We start from the raw sequence: 24330 nt of genomic DNA on the forward strand, positions 1-24330 counted from the left end.
CCAAATGCCTCTTGATTTCCTCTGAGCTCACGCGACATCCACAATGGGTGTAGATTATCCACAATCTGCTTAATAATAATATTTTTAGTAATATCAGCACACCCATTAATTAATTAATGAAAAATGCAACTTCAGTGAATTACTAACAGCCTCCGTGCCACATTGCTCCCCTTCACACACACAACCTGTTAAAATCAACTCAATGGCCCACCAGTCCCTTTTGTCCCAATGGGTAGTGGGAGGCTGGGCAACGCAATGACTGGGACCAGAGGCCACAATGTACCTGCTAACTCCAGGGAGGGAAGAGACATCTAGTACCACTCTGGAATGTGTCAGTGTGGGAGGCGGAGTCCTGGAACTCATGGAAGGTGATGGTGCGGGGGGGGGGGGGGGGGGGGTGCAGAAGGCGTGGCCAGATACTGACTCATTTACAGACACGCAACACCCCGGACCCATCATTCACTAGGTCCCCAGGTGGGATGTGTTACTCAGTACAGTATCAGTGTTTTGGGCACAACCATTCCAGCACTTCCCAGCTGTGATCCCCTGGTCCGGCTCCACTTCCAGATGGAGTTTGTTTTGGACACAGGAGCATTTCCGTCAAGGGCTCACCCACAAATCCCGATGAAGTTCTAATCGGTGGTAGTGTTATTCTACTGGGACAGAGTAGGACGGAGGTCTGAGTCTGCCACTGCTGTCAGTCTCGTGATCGACTGTTGAGTTGTAGACCTGGCATTATAAACCCAGATAGTTGATTTTCTTCACGCTGTTGATCCAGAAACATGGAAAGGGTTGAGCTGAAAGGGGAGGGGGTTGAGGGGGAAAGAAAGGTAGAGCCAGGGAGTAGGAGGCGAGGAGAGGGTAAAGAAGATGGGAGAGGGTGATTTTCCTTAACTGTTGAGGAAGACCAAATCATTCCACAGCCAGTGTGACAGAGAGAAAAAGCGATTTCATCTCTGCAGCACATGCTTCCCATCAAGTGTGTGTGTGTGTGTGTGTGTGTGTGTGTGTGTGTGTATGGTAAGAGGTTTAGGGAGTTGTATATGAGCGGTTAGGGGGGGGTTTGGTGTCTGAAAGGTTGGCTCTGTATCAGGAACATTTGTGTGTGTGTTGCGGAGAGAATTAAACCACATTACAGAGATTTTGATTGAGTTGGAAAAAGAGAGTGATGGAGAGAGGCTCCAGAGAGGAAGCATGTCAGCGTTGTCAAAATGGCTGCTGCTGGGTTTGGTCCGTTTATGATGATTCTCATTTAGGAAGAGGGCCAAAGATCTTCAACTCATCAAATAAAATCACTTTACCCATGTCAGCACCTCTCCCCAAAACATTCTCGACCAACCAGAACTAGAGTTTTTATCCATTCAAATGTAGGTTTATTGAATTCCTTCTCCCCAACAAAGGACTTCAAAAAAACAGTGAACTGAAATGAGCAATTCCACGGTAACAGAATGACGTTGAGACATCAAATTTTCCACTTTAAACCATTTCAAATCAAACTTTGTCACATGCGCCAAATACAAGTGTAGACCTTACCATGAAATGTTTACTTACAAGCCCTTAACCAACAGTGTAGACCTTACTGTGAAATGTTTACTTACAAGCCCTTAACCAACAGTGTAGACCTTACTGTGAAATGCTTACTTACAAGCCCTTAACCAACAGTGTAGACCTTACTGTGAAATGCTTACTTACAAGCCCTTAACCAACAGTGTAGACCTTACTGTGAAATGCTTACTTACAAGCCCTTAACCAACAGTGTAGACCTTACTGTGAAATGCTTACTTACAAGCCCTTAACCAACAGTGTAGACCTTACTGTGAAATGCTTACTTACAAGCCCTTAACCAACAGTGTAGACCTTACTGTGAAATGCTTACTTACAAGCCCTTAACCAACAGTGTAGACCTTACTGTGAAATGCTTACTTACAAGCCCTTAACCAACAGTGCAGTTCAAGAAGAGTTAAGAAAATATTTAACAAATAAACTAAATTAAAAATAATAAAGTAACACAATAACAACATTAACGAGGCTCTATACAGGGGGTACCGAGTCATTGTGCGGGGATATAGGTTAGTACATGTCGGTAGGGGTGAAGTTACTAGATATTAAACAGCGAGTAGCAGCAGTGTACAAAACAAATGGGGGTGGGGGGTCAATGTAACAGTCCGGTGGCCATTTGGCTTGGGGGTAGAAGCTGTTAAGGAGCCTTTTGGTCCTAGACATGGAGCTCCGGTACCGCTTGCCGTGTGGTAGCAGCGAACCAGTCTATGACTTGGGTGACTGGAGTCTCTGACAATTTTATTTCCTCTGACACCACCTATTATATACCGCCTATTATATAGGTCCTGGATTGCAGGAAGCTTGGCCCTAGTGATGTACTGGGCTATACGCACTACCCTCTGTAGCGCCTTACGGTCAGATGCCAAGCAGTTTCAATACCAGGCAGTGATGCAACCATGCTCTCGATGGTGCAGCTGTAGAACTTTTTGAGGATCTGGGGACCCATGCCAAATATTTTCAGTCTCCAAAGGGGGAAAAGGTTTTGTGGTGCCCTCTTCACGACTGTCTTGGTGTTTGGACCATGATAGTTCGTTGGTGATGTGGACACCAAGGAACTTGAAACTCTCGACCCGCTCCACTACAGCCCCATTGATGTTAATGTGGGCCTGTTCAGCCCGCCTTTTCCTGTAGTCCAAGATCAGCTCCATTGTCTTGCTCTCCTTGAGGGAGAGGTTGTTGTCCCCCACACGGCCGTGTCTCTGACCACCTCCCTATAGGCTGTCTCATCGTTGTCGGTGATCAGGCCTACCACTGTTGTGTCATCAGCAAACTTAATGATGGTGTCATGTTAGGCCATGCAGTCATGGATGAACAGGGAGTACAGGAGGGGACTAAGTACACACCCCTGAGGGGCCCGAGTGTTGAGGATCAGCGTGGCAGACGTGTTGTTGCCTACCTTTACCACCTGGGGGCGGCTCGTCAGGAAGTCCAGGATCCAGTTGCAGAGGGAAGTGTTTAGTCCCAGGGTCCTTCGCTGTGATGAGCTTCGTGGGCACTATGGTGTTGAACGCTGAGCTGTGGTCAATGAATAGCATTCTCACATAGGTGTTATTTTTGTTCAGGTGGGTAACTATACAACTATATTCATAAGGAATACTTTTAACAATTTCCACTGAACATTTTCCAAAAACACATTTACTCAGATGTATAATTTGGTAGTAGAATGGTGGTAAAATCTTGATCAGTTTTTTTTATGGCCCCACATTTTCCAAAAACTCTTAAATATCTGGCCCAGATTAAGATTCAAAGATTTCTGCAGAAAGAGTGGGGTGACATCTATGACATAACACCTTTGAAATATCTATTTTGGCTATTGAACTATAATAAGTAACAGAATGACATCATGGGTCCCTGATCTGTACTTCACAAAAATGCATAATTATGAATGTCATTCTCTTCATGGTTATCTATCCTGAATAGGTACACAAAAGTAGAAAAATGAAATCTCGTCTTTTGCATGTTTGGTTATTATTCTACACAGGCTATTATTCTAATGAATAATAAGACCAAACCAAAACTGTACCAATCATAGACATCAAGTTTGGACATTACAGTACAGTAGAGTTCAGTATAGTACAGTACAACACCGTAAATTATACTTGTGTGCTCTACTGTACTAAACTCTACTTTTCTTTACTGTACTGTGTCGTCCAAACTTGTGAAAGAGGTTTCTGATTGGTTCAGATTTAGACTAACCAAATTTCAACAACTTTTCAACGTCAATAGACGTTCTGTGTCAGTCGGTGCTCAGTGGGTGAGAGGGCTGGTTACAGTAAATGGAACGAGAGGGGGCCTCATGGGAGGGAGGGATTGTTTTCACACTCTTGCTTTGACCACCCCGCGACAGAAAGAACAGTTATGAGCTGAACATAAGTGTGCTAATGGAAGGTAGGACAGCAGCAGGTGATCCAACTGGTTTGTGACTACTATGAATTCTAATTGTAGCCAATTCAGTTGCAGTATTTCTGTAACAGGTTTTTTTGGTATTTATGTTACCGATTTGGTAACAGAATGACAAAGTCCTAAGTAATGTGCAAACATTTCTAAAAACCTGTTTTTGCATTGTTATTATGGGGTATAGTGTGTAGATTGATGAGGGGGGGGGGGGGGAATAATTGAATACATTTTCGAATAAGGCTGTAACGTAACAAAATGTGGAAAAAGCTAAGGGATCTGGATACTTTCCGAATGCATTGTATATGCTTTAATTTCTCAAATATAGACTCTTAGCTTTTTGATGTGTTCCTATGAACTTTACATGTTAGTGCTCATGGAAATTCCCATATGACTCTGATATCTAGGTCAAATTGAATTAGTTGAATACTCTGGTGTGGGGCTGCTGTTTCTGAAAGGCAAAGTGAAGGGCGTTGATTGATTGATTGCAGTATTGTGACAGAGGTCACAACAATGGCCGCCAGTGTCCTCACTGAAGCTGAAGTAGTGTGGGCCCTGTGGCGGATTCTGCTTTCTCTCTGTCCACCCCCTTCCCATGTTTCATGGAACATGATCCAGCTCCTCATAATAAGGCCAGCCTTGGAGCGACTGATGGGGGAGGGAGGTGGAGAGAACGGGGGGGAGAAGGGGTTATGGAAAGAGGTAAAGGGAGAGAGCGAAAGAGAGCGTACATATATGTCTGTGTGTGTCAGATTTTCTTGGCCTGTTTCTGTCTTCCCCAGTTGTGCTGCTGTGGGAGAATCTCCCAGACCAGAGCCCAGTGTAAAGGATGCCAAGGGAGAGTAGGCTTCATGCTCTCTACCGCCAGGGGAGGAAGAGGGGTGGCCGTTCCAGATTGGAATGTTGCATTTCCTGCTTGGTTCCTGCCATGTTTCTCAGTTTTCCCTTGTTCCCCCAATCTCTCTCTCTCCTCTCCCTGTCTCTCTCTCTCCTCTCCCTGTCTCTCTCTCTCTGTCTCTCTCTCTCTGTCTCTCTCTGTCTCTCTCTCTCTGTCTCTCCCTGTCTCTCTCTCTCTCTCTCTCTCTCTCTGTACCAAATATCCTCTTTCACACATGCCTTTTCTTGTGACCTTCCCTATATATTTCTCTGCTCTAGCCCACTTTTCTCCATCACCCTTCTACCTCCCTCCCCCTCCCTCCCTCTCCTCTCCTGTCTCTCCCATAACAATATTGTCAGTGTTATCTTGTCCTACATTAAGTTGAGAGAAAAGCTGAACGTGGACGAGCTCTCTGGAGTTCATTAAACCACTGGAAGCCTTCCACTAATGTTCCGCTCTTACATAAACACTGCCGAGAAAGATGACCGTTTGTGTGTGTGTGTGTGAGTGAAGGGGGGCAGTATGCTTTAGCTACAGGGTTCTTTGGGGTTAGTTGCCTCTCTCTCTCTCTCTCCCCCAGTCCGTTTGTGTGTCAGAAGGGGGTTGCCATATTGGGATCAAAAACCCACACATTCTCTGGAATGTTCCCTGGGGCTAAGTGTGCGACTATACAGTGTTTGTTACTGTGCAGTGGACAGAAGGCAGATGCAGGACAAAGACAGTCATCTCCTTCAGTCCCTTCTCTCTACGTAGGCAGAGCAAACAGTAGATCTGAAGCAGATGGGAACTAGGACACTGTTCTCTGCCCTCTACAGCTGCATGTGTATATGGGCCGTGTGGGAGTACCTTCTGAGAAAACATGACTGGGACTCTTGTGAGACACAGGGAAGTATGGTTGAGTGTTTGCGTAGTATCCTAGTTTCCCAGCTCCTAGCCCTGGGCAGACCAGAGTTCAAATACTATTAGAATTATTTGTAAATACTTTGACTGGTTGATTGCACTTGCCTGTTGCAGTGAAACTAATGGAAAAGTCCTAAAGGTGCAAATCCTGCTTGCATGGCAGTCCTGGCAGGCTGACGCAAATGCCAGAAGCTTTTGAAAGATTTCAAGTAGTATTTGAACCCAGGTCTGCCCCTAGCTCTATTCCTGGTCTGAATAGAGTGTAAATCATCTTCATCTTACCTACTGCTCCTGTTCAAAGTTCCCCTGGGGAAAGCAAAGTCTGTGTTCTTGATTCCCCTGGGGAAAGCTAAGTCTGTGTTCATGATTCCCCTGGGGAAAGCTACGTCTGTGTTCATGATTCCCCTGGGGAAAGCTAAGTCTGTGTTCATGATTCCCCTGGGGAAAGCTAAGTCTGTGTTCATGATTCCCCTGGGGAAAGCTAAGTCTGTGTTCATGATTCCCTTGGGGAAAGCTAAGTCTGTGTTCATGATTCCCCTGGGGGAAACTAAGTCTGTGTTCATGATTCCCCTGGGGAAAACTAAGTCTGAATTCATGTGTCCGTGGTGGGGGCGTGTGTCCGTGGTGGGGGCGTGTGTCCGTGGTGGGGGCGTGTGTCCGTGGTGGGGGCGTGTGTCCGTGGTGGGGCGTGTGTCCATGGTGGGGGCGTGTGTCCGTGGTGGGGGCGTGTGTCCGTGGTGGGGGCGTGTGTCCGTGGTGGGGCGTGTGTCCGTGGTGGGGCGTGTGTCCGTGGTGGGGGCGTGTGTCCGTGGTGGGGGCGTGTGTCCGTGGTGGGGCGTGTGTCCGTGGTGGGGCGTGTGTCCGTGGTGGGGCGTGTGAGGTATTCCCAGGACCCCTGTATGTGTAACCTGCACTATCTCTCCTGAGGGAAAAACGACTTGTGTGTACAATGTGTTCTCTGGAGACGGCAGGATACGCACAGTGTGTGCGTGTGGTGCACTTTCAGGACCCAGTGTGTGTATCCTGCAGTATGTCTACTGAGGGGAAACCTGCAGTGTCTCACACTGATGAGGTCAAGCGTCAACCTTACTGTCAGGGGCCGTTTCTCTCTTTGTCTCCCTCCATCTATCCCACTCTAGTTCTCTCTCCTTTTCCTTCCTGTCTTCCTTGTTTCAGGTTTTATTAGTCATATGTACAGGATACACATGGTATACACCGTCCAATGAAATGCTTACTTTCCCGTGGCAACACCCCTCTTTCCTTTTCCATTCTCTCTCCCTTCCCCCTTCTCTCTCCCACTGCTGCTCATCCCGCTCTGCATTCCTGGTGTATTAGCAGAATAAACAGGCTGTGTGTGTGAGGGCGCTGGGAAACTTGCGCATTTGAAGGCAAATATTTACATAAGACAGTGCAACCTCAGGCTTCATTCAAAATATGAAAGGGCATAACGAGCTACTAGTGTATATCAGTGCATCTCAAAGCTCCCGGTTAATCGCTGGCTGACGCTAGGAGCAGAGGTTGAGACAGTGTCTTCTCTCTACACAGGTCTTGGATCAGGCTAAAGGCTGAATACCTCTCATTCAGATGAGATATGTTTCTGGTCATAAGCCTGTAGGTTTTACAACGTGGCTGGTTATCAATGATTGATGCCATTTTAATTCAGTGGAGCTCAGAGAGGGAAATCTGTTGTCTTACTGTCTCCCTTTAACTCTCTTACTCACTCACTCTTTCTCTCCGTCTCTTTCCCTCTCACACTCTTTTTCTGTGTCTCTCCTCCTCCTCTTCCCTCTCTCCTCCTCTTCCCTCTCTCCTCCTCTTCTCTCTCTCTTTTCTCTGCTCTTCTCACTCCTCCTCCTCCTCCTCTCTTTCTCTCTCTCTCTTCTCTTTCTCTCTCTCTCTCCTCCACTTCCCTCTCTCTCTCCTCCACTTCTCTCTCTCCTCTCTCATCCACTTCACTCTCTCTCTCTCTCTCTCTCCTCCACTTCCTTCTCTCTCTCTCCTCCACTTCCCTCTCTCTCTCTCCCTTTAGGGTGTTTGTAGAGAGACTGACTAACTCTTGCACAGCTTTCCCAGCCATTCTATCTGTGTAGGCCTGTCTGTCCCTGTCTGACTCACTGATCTGGGGCCAGCAGGAGTTTACAACTGTGCCCATTCACTCACACTCCCATCAGTCTCCACCTGATTCCAGACCTGCCTGCCAGGATTGACTTTGGCTCCCCCAGCCTGGCTACTGATGAAAGACAAGGAGAGAAGTTAACGAGAGTTTAGACAGACACACACCTTACACAGCACACAGGTGGTCAGGACCCTCATCAGGGATCAAAGGGCCTGAATCAGCTTAATTTGGACGAATCTTCTCCCTTTCTCCTATGATGTTGAGTTCAATGAGTCCATGTTATTTAGCCGACCTGAGTCACCCTTAGTTTGTTTTGGTCCAAAACCCATTATCATCTGTTAGTGGATTTCATAATATCACTATGTTTTGGTGTCACATCTGAATCACCTGCCTATTAGCTAGGTTACTCAACTCTCTTACCTGTCTGTGACAGTCTCTCTGGCCTGACTCATTTTTATCTTCCTTAACCCTTATATCGTACCTGTCTGTTAGTCTGCCCCCCCCCCCCCCCCCCCCCATCTCTCTCATATCTCTTACCTCTATCTCTCTCTCCTGACTCACCTGTTTGTCTGTCCCTCCATTGGTACGACAGGTGAGGGCTGGCCCTCTAAAGAGGAAGTGTGTGTGTGGTGAAGCAGCAGGTGCCTGGCGGGTTAATGGTATAATGGCAAACGGTGTAAAGAAACGGTTACACCAGAGCGCAGGTATGAGGGTGTGACAAGATCCTGGAGGTCCTCCAGATTCACCTGTCCTCCTAGTCCAAGCCCCACCTGCTGGAAAGTGGGAGGGAGGGAAGAAGAGAGGTGTGCCGTGCCGTGGTAGCTCTTTGCAGAACGAAGGTATGAGCTGAGAGCAGTGTGTGATACTGAGTGCGTTAGCTGCTTCGTGGGAAAGATTGACTTGGATTGAATACAGTAGGCTGGATCTCTTGGCGTTATTTTGGTTCTGTGGAATATCTCACAAAATTCCATTGTAGCCTACTGCTCCCTTGGTATGTGATCCTTTATAATACTTTGTGTGAATTTACAGTTAAGATCCATCATGACAGTGGTATTTCAAACAAGGTGGATGGATGTGAGACATGAACTTGAATGTTATTTCTCAAATGGTGACAGTGGAATTTCAAACAGTGTGCGTGTTGAGGTGAATGTCATGCTGTGCTCTGTCTGTGCTGCTGAGACCCAGGCCAGACCCAGGCTAGCTCAGGTATGTGTAAAGGTACGCCAGGCTCCTGACTCTCTGTAGGTGTTGTTTTCAGTCACGACTGACTCACACACCATGGCCAACACTTAAACTGTCAGCAAGGTGTGTGTGTGTGGCTGACATGACACACAGAGGTCAAAGCCACTGGGAACACTTACAGGGAGACCTATCTGAGGAACGACCGGAATGCCAGATTCCCTGAATCCACTGCGGCCAGCTCTGGCTACGGAATAAACTGTTTATCTGAAACCGTCAAGGAACTTACAGTTTGAGCGCCAGCAAACGATGGGAGAGGGGGTTGAAGGGACCATCTGGATGTCATTATTCAGAGGGGAGGGTGATTAGTCCCTGTTGTGATACTGATTGTCTTTCTCATCATACTGTCCTATCGTGTGTGTGTGTGTGTGTGTGTACTCTTACATTTGTTTTTACATGTATGTGCGTGTGTCTGCAAGTGGATGTACGTGTCTTGGGTGTGTGTGTTTTGAGAAACCAAATCTGGCTTTATCAGCACTGATTGCTCTCGCTGTGTTAGAGGAAGGGAAGTGCATGTACGTGTGCATGTGTGGGGTATGGCTGCCAGGTCTGTAGGACCCATTTCTGTTGAGAGTTCGACTGTCTCTCCGGGATTTCAACCACTTCCGAACGCCTGTTGACAAAGAGCCTAGGGAAGAACATGTAAGCGGACTTTCTCTTTCAAAGTTGTTTTTACGAATACTTGAACTTGTTTTAGCTGTAACTGTCTCTCACCAATGTTCAGTAACTTCCCCGCGAAAGATTGCGTCCAGAGAATCACCTCTGGTTCACACAGAGATGGGAGTTGTCTTGTTTTGTCAGGAGAAAGCTCAGATCCCCTTTCTCTCTCTATGTTCTGACCGAATCCTGAACATCCTCATATCCTGTGTTTGATTCCAGCCAAAGGCCAACACACACACACACACACACACACACACACACACACACACACACACACACACACGCACATTTACTTCCCAAACCCCTGCACAGCCAGTCACACAGCTGTAGGGGGCAAGGCTCACTCTGGCTTGCGCTATCTGCTCACGGCCAAACCTGAGAGGGAGGAAACGACTTGACTGAAAGTGCCCCCCCCCCCCATTTCACATTCCCAAAACCCTCGCCCCTCCTCCTCCCCTGAGTGGCCCCTGCGGCCATGCGTGTGGGACCCCACCCCCATTATTGAGGCTGGTTGGTTGAGAGTGGCTCTTCCTGTTGCAGAGTGGCTGGGGCTAAGCGACGTGGACCAGCGTCTCTACGTGTTGGAGCGCCTGGAGGAACTGGTGAAGCTACAGGACCAGCAGGAGACCCCCACCGGACCCCCCAGAGACCCCCATCTCGGTACCTGTCATGAGCAGCAGAGCCCAGTGAAAGCAGTGCCGGAGGAGCCCAGTGAGAGCAGCCACACAGGTAGGTGACCAGAGGGAGCGAGTAGAATAAGTCTAGGGGGGGGGGGGGGTGGGGTATAGAAGATGGCAGGGGTTACAAAATCACAGAGGGGGGGGGGGGGGTGTAGAGGAATAATTAACGAGCAGATTTTTAACGAGCCAGTACAGTTTTGATTTCAAGCAACCCAACACAATTCATCTGGCACAGTAGTAGTTTTACCCTTTTCATGAATATGATTGAGCGGAAGTAGACGATTCTGAATGCCAATGTTAGTTCATGAATTAGCATCAGTATAGTAGAGACTACTATGTGAAAGTAAAAGGAGTTAAGAAATGCCCCCGCCTGCTCGGTGTCCAGTCTAGTGTGCTGCCTGCCTGCCTGTCAGATTCCCTACATCCTCTGTATACAGGACGCAGGCAGCAGTCTTTTAAATAAATCACTGTGTCTCGCTGTGTCAAAAACCAATGCCTTCTTTCATGCCACTGCATCCTTCATTTCTCTCCCCGTTTATTTTCAGTTGTTTGTGTTTTGTTTCTGTTCCATCCTCCATTTGTCCATTGTCCTGGTTGGTACTAGTTGGTTCTGAAGAGGGCGAGTCAGAAAAAGGAGAAGAGCAGCAGGAAATAGCAGTGGAAGTATGTCGGGGAGAGTATACTACCATTGTGACATTAATTTTTCTCTCTTTTCCTTCTTCGACTTGGAAGAGAGCCCGGCGGGCGGATGTCCCAAAGCTGACTTTCTTATATTTATTTATTTACCACAGATGTTTCGGAAAAAAGCTTCGTCCTCCTTGAGAATGAGAAGAATATCAGAAAGCAATAGATGTAATAATTTCACCTTCATTACTTTGTAGATGGTGCCTCTTTAACCACTAGAACTCTTAAATGGCATTCAAAGTCGTCAGTGGAAACCACTCCATAGAACCCAGTTTGGGAGAAAAAAAACACAAAAAAACATGAAAGAAGTCTGAGTTTCTAAATAGCTCCTTAATCTAGTGAAGCCCTTAAAGCATAACACTTGCTTGTGGCTTTTTATTGGATGAAGTTAAAGAGTACATTTTAACTCTCCGGAAATGAGTGTGTTTGATTTAGACCTGCGTGTTAGCTAATTAACAGCTAACATGCCCTGGGTGGTTTCTACTTTATGACTTTGAATGTTTTTTTTACTAAAACATGTTTGCCTTCCCCTACTGTATGATTGTCTAATGTCTACCAATCACAATGCCTAGCTTGGGATCAAAGAGTTTTTCGATTTTCGAATCAACGGTTTTGCCTTCTGCAAATGATCTGCTGGGTAATGATAAAATGAGTCGGGAGTAATTAAAATGGGCACGATTCATTCGACGATAGTAGTGCTCACTGCATGTTGACAGTAAAAGTCTGATGTCCTGTCCTACACAAGGGGAATGGGGTTACAGTATACGCTCCTGGGTGGTCCTTAACGCTCTGACTCTGGGATTTAGGACCATGTAATCGGTTGGTTTGGGTGACCTTCAATTTGGCCTGACTATAAGTCAGTATTTCTGCTGACGATGGTGTTGTATAAGTCATATGTTTAATTTGGCTCTAAATAGCTTTGGAAACCGACATTTGTAAGCACCCGATTTGACCTTTTAAAACCCAAAAAATACCTTCCAATGCTACTCATTTGTCAAAGTGAGTTTTGGGTTGATATGCTTTTTTTCTGGTTTGGGCTGAACTACCTCTTGAGTGGTTGTGGGGCGGTTCACATCTTCTCCAGTTTTCTCAGAGGATCGTGGTGGTTTTGTCTGTTTGTCATTGTTTTCATCTCCATTCTGTTTCACCTTAACATCACTTATGTCTGGTGTTCAGTGTGCTTTGCTATGGCCCTCATGAGTGTTGGGGGTGGTTGGTAAATGGCTTGTGTGTTCTCTGACTGCCTCTCCTCCTCTCGCTCACTCTCTCTCCACCTTTCACCCTTCTCTCCCCCATCTCCTCTCTCCCTGCTGTCACCAACTCCATCTCAACCCCTCTATTCAATCCCTTCTCGACTCATCGCCCTCCTCCCCTCACCCACCCTTCTCCGTCCCATTCTCCCGTCTCTCAGGGAACATCGACCGCGGGCGCAGTTCGTCCTTCCATGAGGTGCGTGGTCTTCGGGAGGCTGAGATGAGGGCGGCGGCCGACGAGACGTCCAGCAGCAGCAGTGGCAGCAGCAACACCGTCCTGCAACGACTCCTCCAGGAGCAGATGCGCTATGACGAGGGACGCAACTACCAGCTGGCCATGCAGGAGCAGCAACGGCAGCGGCAGCAGCAGGAAGGAGGGGTGAGCGGGGGCTACCCGGGCCAGGGAGGCCCCAACGACGACCGGCACGACTCCATGGTGCCCCACATCGCACGGCAGGAGCCCCAGGGACAGGAGCTGCAGGCAGACAGTGGCATGGAGAAACTGGGCTCCCGCGGTGGGGGAAGTAGTGGAGTAGGAGGGATGAGTGGTGCTGGGGGAGGGAGCGGCCAGGGCCCCAACCCAGAGGACTTACCCACCTACGAGGAGGCCAAGGTGCAGTCGCAGTACTTTCGCGGCCACCCGCACCACCAGCTACATCAACAACAGCAGCAACAACAACAACAACAACAACAACAACAACAACAACAACAACAACAGTTGCCTCCGTCGGTGGGCGCAGCATTTTACGTGACTGCCGTAACCAACAATGGCAAGGTGCGTACGGAGGGGCGTCCCACGGTTCAGCGTCTGAGCAGCGGGGGAAAGGTGCACCAGGACGACGGGCTCAAGGACCTGAAGCAGGGCCATGTGCGCTCCCTCTCCGAGCGCCTCATGCAGCTCTCGCTGGCCACCAGCGGGGTCAAGGCCCACGCCCCTGTCACTAGTGCCCCTCTTTCCCCCCAGCTGCCCCCTCCGGGTCCGCCGGGGGACTACTACAAGCCCTCGGGCCAACACCGGGGCCCCCCACCTGACTACCCCTTCAAGAACATGGGCTCCTCTTCCAAACAGCTGCCGCAGCATCAGGAACAAGGTGGGCACTATTACCAGGACCATCGGCCAAGGGAGCAGGGCAGGAACGAGGTGCCACACGTCCGCTACCAGCCTCCGCCAGAGTACGGCTCCTTCAGGTGAGTAAGATTAACAGACCGCCCCCCTGTTCTGACTCACTGGCTGTCTGACTGTCTGATGGAACATCCTGCCTGTCTGAGCTATATCACTTTTACGATAGTATCAAACTTTTAATAGTGCCATGTTGTTGATGTGGCTACCAGTACTTAAGTAACAAAAACTGATAGTCTTGGTTAATTGAATGACACACACCTGGCTCAGCTGAGAAACACACTCCTAACATGACCCTAGAGAGACAGACTGCCCTGTGTCTGCTGGTTATTTATTTAAAGTCTCTTCTGGGGTGGCATCCAGAACTTCAACAAATTACATACCCACTGTGTCTTGAGCTTTTTTAGACAAGGCAACATGATTGAGAGCTTCTCCTCTAACATTCGAAGGGGTGATTTAGGCTTTTAGGGGTGATTGTGACTTAGGGTCATTGCCTACACACACACACTGCTAGAGGGTGACTTACTTGTCCTATCCATATATCATCCTGCCTGCCTGGCCGCCTGCCTGTCTGGCTGCCTGTCTGCCTCCCTGACTACCTGCCTGTCTGGCTGCCTCCCTATCTGGCTGCCTGTCTGCCTCCCTGACTACCTTCCTGTCTGGCTGCCTCCCTGACTACCTGCCTGTCTGGCTGCCTCCCTATCTGGCTGCCTGTCTGCCTCCCTGACTACCTGCCTGTCTGGCTGCCTCCCTATCTGGCTGCCTGTCTTGCCTCCCTGACTACCTGCCTGTCTGGCTGCCTCCCTATCTGGCTGCCTGTCTGCCTCCCTGACTACCTGCCTCTCTACCTGCCTGCCTGCCTACCTACATCCCTCCCTACCTGCCAGACGGTCTGTTTAGGTGAACAGGTTTCTTGATTAGCTGGAAAGCTGATGAGGAAGACCTGTTGTTTCTCTCACACACACTGAGCCAGTTGTCGGGATAGAGGGGATAGACACATCCGGTTCTGCCTGTTTTCCCTCCTGCTTGATCATTTGTTTACCTGAAAGTAAATAATTGGCAAACCGCTATGAATACCGCAGCATTTTAATCATCAGCTGAAACCTGTGGCGACACGATCGTTCGCTCTCTGATGACGTCTCATGTAGACAGGAATGTTTGCTTATTTCCAAAGTGGTTCACAATAGTTTTTAGGTCAGTTGAAAAAAAAATTGTTGGCTTCTGGCAGGTGAATCACCATAGTTTACATTAAACAGATCGTATCATTGTCTATGTTTTGCCTGGTTATATATTTATATAAACAAGCACTAAGATATAAGTTATGTTAATATCTATGGACTGTTAGTCAGCTGTGCTTGAGTGACCCAAAGACCCACATACAGTCAACAAACGAACATTCCATTAGTGATAACCTCTCTGATTGGCCTGTCGTATCCACAGGTCCAATAAGGAGAGCTCCGTCCACTCCCAGAGGTCGGTCCATCACCACAGCCCCACCTCCTCGGTCACCTCAGTGGGCTCTCTGTCCCGAGCCCAGTCCTCCACCCTCGGTAGTCTCCTCAGCGCCTCCCACCCCTCCCACACACACCCCCACCCCCAGGGGGACCCCTACGCCGCCATGGCTCCCCGAAGCCCCCAGGGCCCTGGATCACACCAGGGAGACCCATATTGTCCCGGGCCCATGCACCCTCCAATTCAGAGGGGCCACAGCTTCCCACACGACCCCTACGGCTCCACCTCCAGGATGCACCACCAGCAGCACCACCAGTATCAACAACAACAGCAGCAACAACAACAACTCCAACACCAGCACCAACAGTACCACTCCCAGTCATCCCAGGGCCACCCTCCCCAGCACTACCCCCACCCCCAGGGGGACCCCTTCGCCATGATGTCCCGCGCCCAGCAGATGGTGGACATGGTGTCAGAGGAGAACCGGCTGCTCAAGCAGGAGATGGAAGTGTGCTGCGAGAAGGTCACCAAGCTGCAGAAGGTAAAAGGGGGACAAATGTAGATCTGACATTTTTGAATGGGTATAAACAGTATGGTTATAGTTCCACCTTCTTCTGCCATATTGCATACACCAATCCTTTTAGATCAACACGTACCTAAGGACTAGCCCCCCCCCCCCCCCCCCCCTTCTCTCCCCGGTCAGTTGGAGACAGAGATCACGCTGGTGTCGGAGGCCTATGAGAACCTGGCCAAGTCATCCACTAAGAGGGAGGCTCTGGAGAAAACCATGAGGAACAAGCTGGAGCTGGAGGTGCGCAGGCTGCACGACTTCAACAGGGACCTCAGAGGTGAGAGGCCATAAACAGCTGGAATATCCAAGGCATGCATAGTTTAATGTTCAAAGGATACCTGTTCATGGATTTATGGCAGTAGATTAAACCTATTCCATGCATTACTTTTTTTGTGAGCAAAAAGTGTGTCCTTTCTGCATTGGATTTAGATGACTTGGGTTTAGCCTGCATATTTGTTCAGTAATGTATTTATTCATATTCAGAAGCCAGGCTTGGTTTGCATTGATTCCATTGTTACGTTTGATTTAACTGGATTTTCTGAGGACTTGGAGATATCCAGCTTCCACCAATTCCATCTGGTCCTATTTATAAGCATTTGACTGGAGTGCTGTGATGTTGTTGAAACTGGTGTTGTTCATAATGTTACTTTATGCTACACTCCAACCTTTTTATCCATGAGTCTGGAAGAGAACATATAGAACTAGACGATGCTGTTGGTTCATTGACTATTTTTTAATTGAACCTTTATTTAACTAGGCAAGTCAGATAAGAACAAATTATTATTTACAATGACAGCCTATGAACAGTGAGTTAACTGCCTTGTTCAGGGGCAGAACAACAGATTTTTACCTTGTCAGCTCGGGGATTCAATCTAGCAACCTTTCGGTAACTGGCCCAACGCTCTAACCACTAGGCTACCTGCCGCCCCTGTACAGGGCGGCTTACAGACTTAGCCTACAATTATAGTGAATTTGTATTTGATTTTGAATAGCCTAGTAGTGGGGCATTTTTTATATGTTTATAATAAATAGGCTGACACATTACCTTTAGCTACAGAATATCTCACCACCATGCATTTCCATCTCCTCCTCTCTCTCCTTCAGTCCTTTCTCCAGCGCGCAGAGAGAGGGGCTGTCAACAGTTTAATGAAATATGTTTTGTTATAAAAACATGTTACTATCAATGTTCCCGAACAGATTTCACTTGGCTTCCCAAATTAGACAGTGTGTAGTTACAGGCATACTGTTGGAGAGCCCATGGTATACAGAGTTTGCCCCCCCCCCCACTGTTCCCTCCCATTTGATAATGGGCCATTTTAAATCATTTTCAAGATGAGTTTAAATTGAGTTTAAATTGAGAATAGTTTGATGGGTGAAAATATGATCATTTGAATGAGAGAACAGCATTTGCAGCCAGAGTCAAGAACTAGAGCGCAAGCTTTTTATGGTCGCATCATGCTGCCCGTATATGTGTTGATTTCTAAGACATTCTAAGGTTTGTTTCGTTCACAACTAAAGTTGCCAAATAACTCAAAATCTAGCATATAGGATGTGTTTCAAATGATCACTTTTACGCTCAACATAGTCACTTCACATGCGCACTCGCTCTGTAATGGGAAAAATATCCTTTCCATTATATTCTTTTTACTATGAAATCATAGTATTTAGTGTCTTTGGGAGGTATTCAGACCCCTTGACTTTTTCCATATGTTGTTATGTTACAGCCTTAATCTAAAATGGATTAAATCATGTTTCTCATGGTCTGAGAGTCTTAAGGTGCCTTTCGGCAAACTCCAAGCGTGCTGTCATTTATTGAGGAGTGGCTTCCTTTTGGCTACTACCATAAAGGCCTGATTGGTGGAGTGCTGCAAGAGAAGGTTGTCTTTCTGGAAGATTCTCCCATCTCCACAGAGGAACTCTAGAGCTCTGTCAGAGTGACCATCAGGTTTTTGGTCACCTCCCTGACTAAGGCCGTTCTCCCCTGACTGCTCAATTTGGCGGGGCGGCCAGCTTATTACATGTATTTAGTTAACTTTTTTAAATGTTCAAAAGGCACATCAGCGGCTTGGAGGCCTGGAGGCTTGTAGGCCTGGAGGCTTGTAGGCCTGGAGGCTTGTAGGCCTGGAGGCCTGGAGGCTTGTAGGCCTGGAGGCCTGGAGGCTTGTAGGCCTGGAGATGCTAAACGTGTTTATATTCATTAACAGTACATTACCGTGGGACCGGCAGACTTTTGCATGACATTAACCGGCTGACACATTTTCATGACCGGCACAGCCCCAGTATTGACTTTGGCACAGTGGAAAAGTACTGAGCAAACGTAAAAGAGCAATCAATTGGTCGATCTGTCAATGAATCAATATGATCAATAAATTGGATATGTTAGTGTTTTACAGGCAGTCCAAAGTCTCAACTTCATATCTTTACTATAAAGCAGACCATAGACCCTTAGCACTCCAATCCTCACACTCTGTTTCTGTAGGAATTTCTGAGCTGAAGCCGAGTGGGTGGGGGCAGTTTCATGTCTCTAGTCTCTACTTCACTGGGCTCTTCAGTCCTGCAGAGGAAAGAAAAACCTCCATTCATGGCTCACTGCCCAGACCGGGTCCATGGGGAGATTCCAAGCTTTTACAACAAATCGCATATAACTTTTTTGGGGGGTCTTTCCTTCCTCTATTTTTTCCCCCTATTGTATTGGCAGCCGTACACATGTGAAATGGATCTTGCTCCACATTTGGGGGTTTAGGCTAAACGTATACCTCAGTCGTTGTTGTGTTTTGAGAAACACGGAACTGAAATGGAACAACTGAATATTTGTTTCTGGAATGCTCTCTGTATGTTTTATGACCCAGCCTAGTTGACTTAACACTCAACAAAATAGTATTTTAAAGATGCAAAATGCAGATATCGCTCCGCCATTTCCTGGTTGCTAAAATTCTAATAGTTTGCCTATTTTCAGTTTGTGACAAAACAAGCAATGTATAGTGTAGAGAATCATCGTACCATCTAAACCGCTGTGAAATATCTGTTCAATAATCCAAAATATTGTATTTTCAGCTGTTTGAAGATGGTGTACAAAACCGAAAGTAAAAGAAGCAAAAACTAAACTTAAGCACATAAAGCATAGAAATAGCGCACATACAACAGATCTTCCGCTTCTTAGACCTGCTTTCAATGAGAATGACAGATCTATAACTCACATTTCTGTGTGCATTTGGTCGTGTCACCCGAAACGTTTGGCCCAGAAATAATGGTGTGTTTTGTTTCAGGACAATGTTCTCCTGACTCAATTCTTACCATACTTTTCAGTTCTTTCTTACTTTTTGGTTGTAGTTTACCTACAATAAGTAATTGTATTTACATGGGATGGTGGGGTAGGGAGGGTTAGGAGGTTGAAGAGTTGTGGGACCGGAATGGGTATCAAGAGGACACTAAATAATACTTGGTGCCTGTTGTACTGATTCTGATATATATTTAATATGTGATGAATGTTTTTAAAATACAAATAAATAATCCTCCAAAGAGAATGATGACCACCTCCTCTGCGGAGAAATGTGCGCATATAAAGTGATTTTTATTTTTGCTTGCTCCATTTTGCCGAGCAACCGGGTCCCAAGGCGTTTAATGTGAGTGGAACGAAGGCTGGGATCTTAAGAACTTAGAGCCGTTCCACATTGATTCCGGGCCTATTAAATTCTCTTCAGGGGATTATGAATTCCCTCCACCTCCATATTCCCTTAATTCCATGGGCTGTACGGCTACATTTACACAATCACAGAGCCGTGTGTTGAAAGTCTGTTTGAGCTGTTTAATAGCACCAAAATCCCCCTTCCCACCACGCATATCCTGCATATTAACTAGAGGCTGGTTACATGGAATGTGCAACTCTGCAAAGAGTTTAAGAGTGTTCTCTTTAAGGAGCTCTATTCCCGTTTGACCAGGTTGTTGCCATATTATGATCTAATTCCTGCAAATATTTGATTTACAAAAATAAGAGTATATTTATGTATGCGTGTGCGCACGCACAAGTGTGTGTGTTCACATGTGTGTCTCTTTGGCCACTAGGCCCTCAGGCTGGCTCGGACCTGACTTTGGTAATGCCATTCTCTGTTGCAGAGCGTATGGATACTGCCAACAAGCAGCTAGCTGCTAAGGAGTGGGAGGGAACGGAAGACAACCGCAAGACCATCTCTCAGCTACTCACCCAGAGTGAGTACATCACTCACACTATCAGGGAACGCCAGGCTAGACCAAGCCTCTCTGACATTCTACATCCACTCTGAACATACCTCTGTGTGGCCTCATCAGTTAGAAAAAGAACCAGGCAAAGGGTCTGGGGTTCATGTACTGCAAAAACACTACTTATTCACTACAAGTTGCAAAACACAAAACACTGTTTAAGATGTTTAGTTAATATGGAGAATGCCATTTAAAAAAGTCACCTCATGACAGAACTATTTTTAGTAAATGGAAGGAAGATCAATTTTTTTAAAGGGCTAGACCTCAGTGTGTTGTTTGTCTCCCAGACAAAGAGACGGTGCGTGAGAAGGAGAAGCTGGAGATAGAGCTGAACTCACTGCACTCTTCCACGGATGACCAGAGACGACACATTGAGATCAGGGACCAGGCTCTCAACAACGCCCAGGCCAAAGTAGTCAAACTGGAGGAGGAGGTGAGGATCTGACTGTCATATGCTGTGTTTACACAGGCAATCCAATTCTGAGATGTTGCCCAATTATTGTGCAAAATAGCTGATCTGATTGGTCAAAAGACCAATTATATTTGAAAAAGATCCAAATTAGGCTGCCTGTTTAAACGCAGCCATGATGTTCTCGCTGTTTCATGAATAGATGATATCAGAAATGTCTTGGATACTTGAATACTTCCTGGCATTAGTTCAGTTGATTGAATGAGGGTATATTTATGCCCCCTGGTGGACAAGGCATGAGTTTCTGTTGAGTGTAAAATAATCTAGCTACAATATGTTCTAGAGGTCGACCGATTATGATTTTTCAACACCGATACCGATTATTGGAGGACCCAAAAAAGCCGATACCGATTAATCGGATGATTAATTTTTTAAAACATTTTTACATTTATTATATATAATGACAATTACAACAATACTGAATGAACAACGAACACTTTTATTTTAACTTAATATAATACATAAATAAATAATGAAACATATTCAATTTGGTTTAAATAATGCAAAAACACAGTGTTGGAGAAGAAAGTAAAAGTGCAATATGTGCCATGTATAAAAGCTAAGGTTTAAGTTCCTTGCTCAGAACATATGAAAGCTGGTGGTTCAATATTCCCAGTTCTTCAATATTCTCAGTTAAGAAGTTTTAGGTTGTAGTTATTATAGGAATTATGACACGTCGACTATTTCTCTCTATACCTTTGACTATTGGATGTTCTAATAGGCACTTTAGTATTGCCAGCCTAATCTCAGAAGTTGAGGGAGGGCTTGGTCGGTAGGGGTGTCCTTGTCTCATCGCGCACCAGCGACTCCTGTGGCGGGCCGGGTGCAGTGTACGCTAACCAAGGTGGCCAGGTGCACAGTGTTTCCTCCGGCGCATTGGTGCGGTTGGCTTCCGGGTTGGATGCGTGCTGTGTTAAGAAGCAGTGCGGCTTGGTTGGGTTGTGTATCGGAGGACTTTCAACCTTCGTCTCTCCCGAGCCCGTACGGGAGTTGTAGCGATGAGACAAGATAGTAGCTACTACAACAATTGGATACCACGAAATTGGGGAGAAAAAGGGGTAAAATTCTAAAAAAAAAAAATTTATAATAAATAAATATATACTTCTGTGTATTGGTTTTAAGGTATTGATGTTTATGGTTAGTTAGGTGGTTAGGTGCAACGATTGTGCTTTTTTTCATGAATGTTCTTTTTTTTTTAAATTATCACCCATTTGGCGAAGTAGGCTGTTGATAAATTGACAGAAGAAGATTGATTGTTTTTTATAAGATAAGTTTAATGCTAGCTAGCAACTTACCTTGGCTCCTTGCTGCAATCGCGTAACAGTTTCCTTGTGGAATGCAATGTAATCAGCCATAATCGGCATACAAAAATGCAGAATACCGAGTGTTATGAAAACTTGAAATTGGTCCTAATTAATCGTCCATGCCGATTAATCGGTCAACCTCTAGTATGTTCCCTGTCGTTGTGTCACCATTAAGCTGGATAGCCTGAGAATATCAGTATTGAACCACAGTGTCATCCATCCTATCACCTGGTATTGATGACGTCATTGGCTAAAGATGGGGTCTGGTATGTGTTGAGTTGTGATTCATGGGGTTGGTTTGGACTGTTTAAAAGATAAGACAAACGACTGCAAAATGGGTTGTTTATATTTGCTCAAAACATCATTCATGGCCCAGCCTCAGAGGAATGGCCCAAAAGACTGGCCTCTGTGTGGACCTGGGCAAAACTCTCATGTGGAGCTGCTCCGAGCTTTGATACCCCTGGCTGTTTGGTTCTGTTGGTTGGCTGGTAATATGTCTGAAATAGCCCAGAAGGCTAGTTAGTCAGTTGGGGCCGAGCGAAGCAGGAAACAGACCTGGAGTGTCCTAAAAAGCACAGGGCTGATCCACTTCTGCCCGGCACCGCCACAAACTCACGCTTGTTTCCTTGAACAAAGGCTGTTGAGTTAGAGTTTTATATCTGCCATGAAAAAGCCCTGAACAGTGCCAGATTCTTGGCCTGCTTTCTCTGTTTCTCTGTCAGTGTGGGAACTCTGTATATGCTCCTCTATTTGCCCCTCTCTTTCTCTCTTTTCCTCTTATTTCGTTAAAAAGAGTGTCCCTGAGCTAAATCAGTCCATTGAGTAGAGCCAATTACAGCTCCTGCTGCAGTTCAAAGGGACATTGAAACATGGGTATTGTGTATACAGACTGCATTATCTTGGATTGGGGGGTTGAAGTTGGGGTGCTGGGTGGGGGATGTTTGGAGGAAGGGGGGCATAGGTGAAACAAAGTCTCACCTGTTTCCCTGTTTCCTACCTAGCCGTATTTCAACTCCTGTCTTTTCATTCCTTAGATGAGAGCAATTATATTGTGGTGCAAACAAAGGAAACCATTGCTTTCACCAACCCAGTCAGAAGGGGAGTGAACAAGTCGGGTTAAAGGGAGGAGCAGGTTTCTGGAATGGAATGCAACCCCCCCCCCCCCCACGTCCTGTCTACTTCCGGTCTGTGCCCTGACCACATCCTGTCTGTATGTTTTGTCTCCCTGGCTGCAGCTGAAGAAGAAGCAGGTATATGTGGAGAAGGTGGAGCGCATGCAGCAGGCCCTGGCCCAGCTCCAGGCTGCCTGTGAGAAGAGAGAGCAGCTGGAGCACCGGTTACGCACGCGGCTGGAGCGGGAGCTGGAGTCACTACGCATGCAGCAGGTGAGAGAAGCACACACACTCAGACACACATGGTGTGTTAACCTACTTGACTGAATTCCCGGGGCCCCGTGAAAATCTCATTTGCATTCCAAAAAATCCCCAGCAAAATCCGTGTAAGATAGAAATATATATTTTTTTGCATGGTCTGTGTCTCAATCCACAACATCTCACGAAAACGTCTGTAGCGTCCGAACAGTTTGGGCTACGTACTAATATGACCCCTCTCACAAACACGTTCATGTCGGTTGTTTTGCTCTAGAACGCCCACAAGCCTCACAACACTCACCTGAAGGCAGCTTGGGACCAGTTTACAAAATGAATGGAAGCACAGTACCAGTGAAATGTTTGGACACACCTACTCATTCAAGGGTTTTTCTTTGTTTTTTTTTATTTTAATATATTTAAATATAATAAGCTACATTGTAGAATAATAGTGAAGACATCAAATAACACGTGTACCAAATAGGGCTATCTTCCGTATACCACCCATACCTTGTCACAACACAACTGATTGGCTCAAACGCATTAAGAAGGAAAGAAATTCCACAAATGTACTTTTAACAAGGCACACCTGTTAATTGAAATGCCTTCCAGGTGACTGACAAACTCATGAAGCTGGTTGAGAGAATGCCAAGAGTGTGCAAAGCTGTCTTCAAGGCAAAGGGTGGCTACTTTGAAGAATCTCAAATATAAAATATATTTTGATTTGTTTAACACGTTTTTTTTTGGTTACTACGAATTTCCAATATGTGTTATTTCAGTGTTGATGTCTTCACTATTATTCTACAGTGTAGGAAATAGTAAAAATAAAGAGAAACCCTTGAATGAGAAGGGTGTGTCCAAAGTTTAGACTGATATTATATATAAGGAAGTAGTTTAGTAGCTTAAAAAAAGGGGTTAAATATGTGTCAAAAAAAAGTTTCCTGAAATTTCTCATATCTCTCAGATAGGACAGACACTTCAAAACGAACGTCCTTTTGAACCCCTCTAGAGCAGGGTTTCCCAAAGTCGGTCCTGGGAAACGTTTGTTTTTTCCGTAGCACTACACAGCTGATTAAAATGATCCAAGCTTGATGATGAGTTGGTTATTTGAATCAGCTGTGTAGTGCTAGGACAAAAAAAACTAAACGTACACTCGGGGAGGGGGTGGGGGCATAGAAACGCATTGAATAACAGATTCATACATGGATAAACAGTGTTAAAGACACTGAGACACATGTTGGTGTTTATTGTCATGAGTCTGATCCTGAAGGTAGAACTGAGCGATTTCCCCTTAAGCCAGCTGCAAAGTCAAAATTGGCTATATTGTAAAGAAAAATGAGCTTTTTGGTCTTGATTTAAGGTTAGTGTTAAGCATTAGGGTTAGCGGTGTGGATTGAGTTAGCTTTAAATCAGATGTTATGACTTTGTGGCTGTGCCAGCTAGTGACC

At 46.2% G+C, this 24330-nt stretch overlaps 1 protein-coding gene across 11 annotated transcripts in view; it reads left to right on the forward strand.

Annotated features, from left to right (window-relative positions):
* LOC110537533 (angiomotin) overlaps positions 1 to 24330 on the forward strand; it is a 50881-nt gene that overhangs the window by 17702 nt on the left and 8849 nt on the right. For 2 of the 11 annotated variants that reach the window (XM_036937483.2, XM_036937489.2), the window contains exons 2-10: positions 10287 to 10475; positions 11031 to 11089; positions 11218 to 11278; positions 12522 to 13551; positions 14924 to 15476; positions 15639 to 15783; positions 19620 to 19712; positions 20030 to 20175; positions 22751 to 22900. In XM_036937483.2, coding sequence (XP_036793378.2) covers positions 10287 to 10475; positions 11031 to 11089; positions 11218 to 11278; positions 12522 to 13551; positions 14924 to 15476; positions 15639 to 15783; positions 19620 to 19712; positions 20030 to 20175; positions 22751 to 22900 — 2426 coding nt within the window. Of the gene's footprint in view, positions 1 to 7407; positions 9729 to 10286; positions 10476 to 11030; positions 11090 to 11217; positions 11279 to 12521; positions 13552 to 14923; positions 15477 to 15638; positions 15784 to 19619; positions 19713 to 20029; positions 20176 to 22750; positions 22901 to 24330 lie in introns of those variants that run through there. The other 9 variants (XM_036937484.2, XM_090192400.1, XM_090192397.1 and 6 more) reach the window with 8 other exon arrangements.

This window comes from Oncorhynchus mykiss, chromosome 12 (genome assembly GCF_057628025.1).
Source record: "Oncorhynchus mykiss isolate SJ-2025 chromosome 12, ASM5762802v1, whole genome shotgun sequence".
Classification (NCBI taxonomy): Eukaryota; Metazoa; Chordata; class Actinopteri; order Salmoniformes; family Salmonidae; genus Oncorhynchus; species Oncorhynchus mykiss.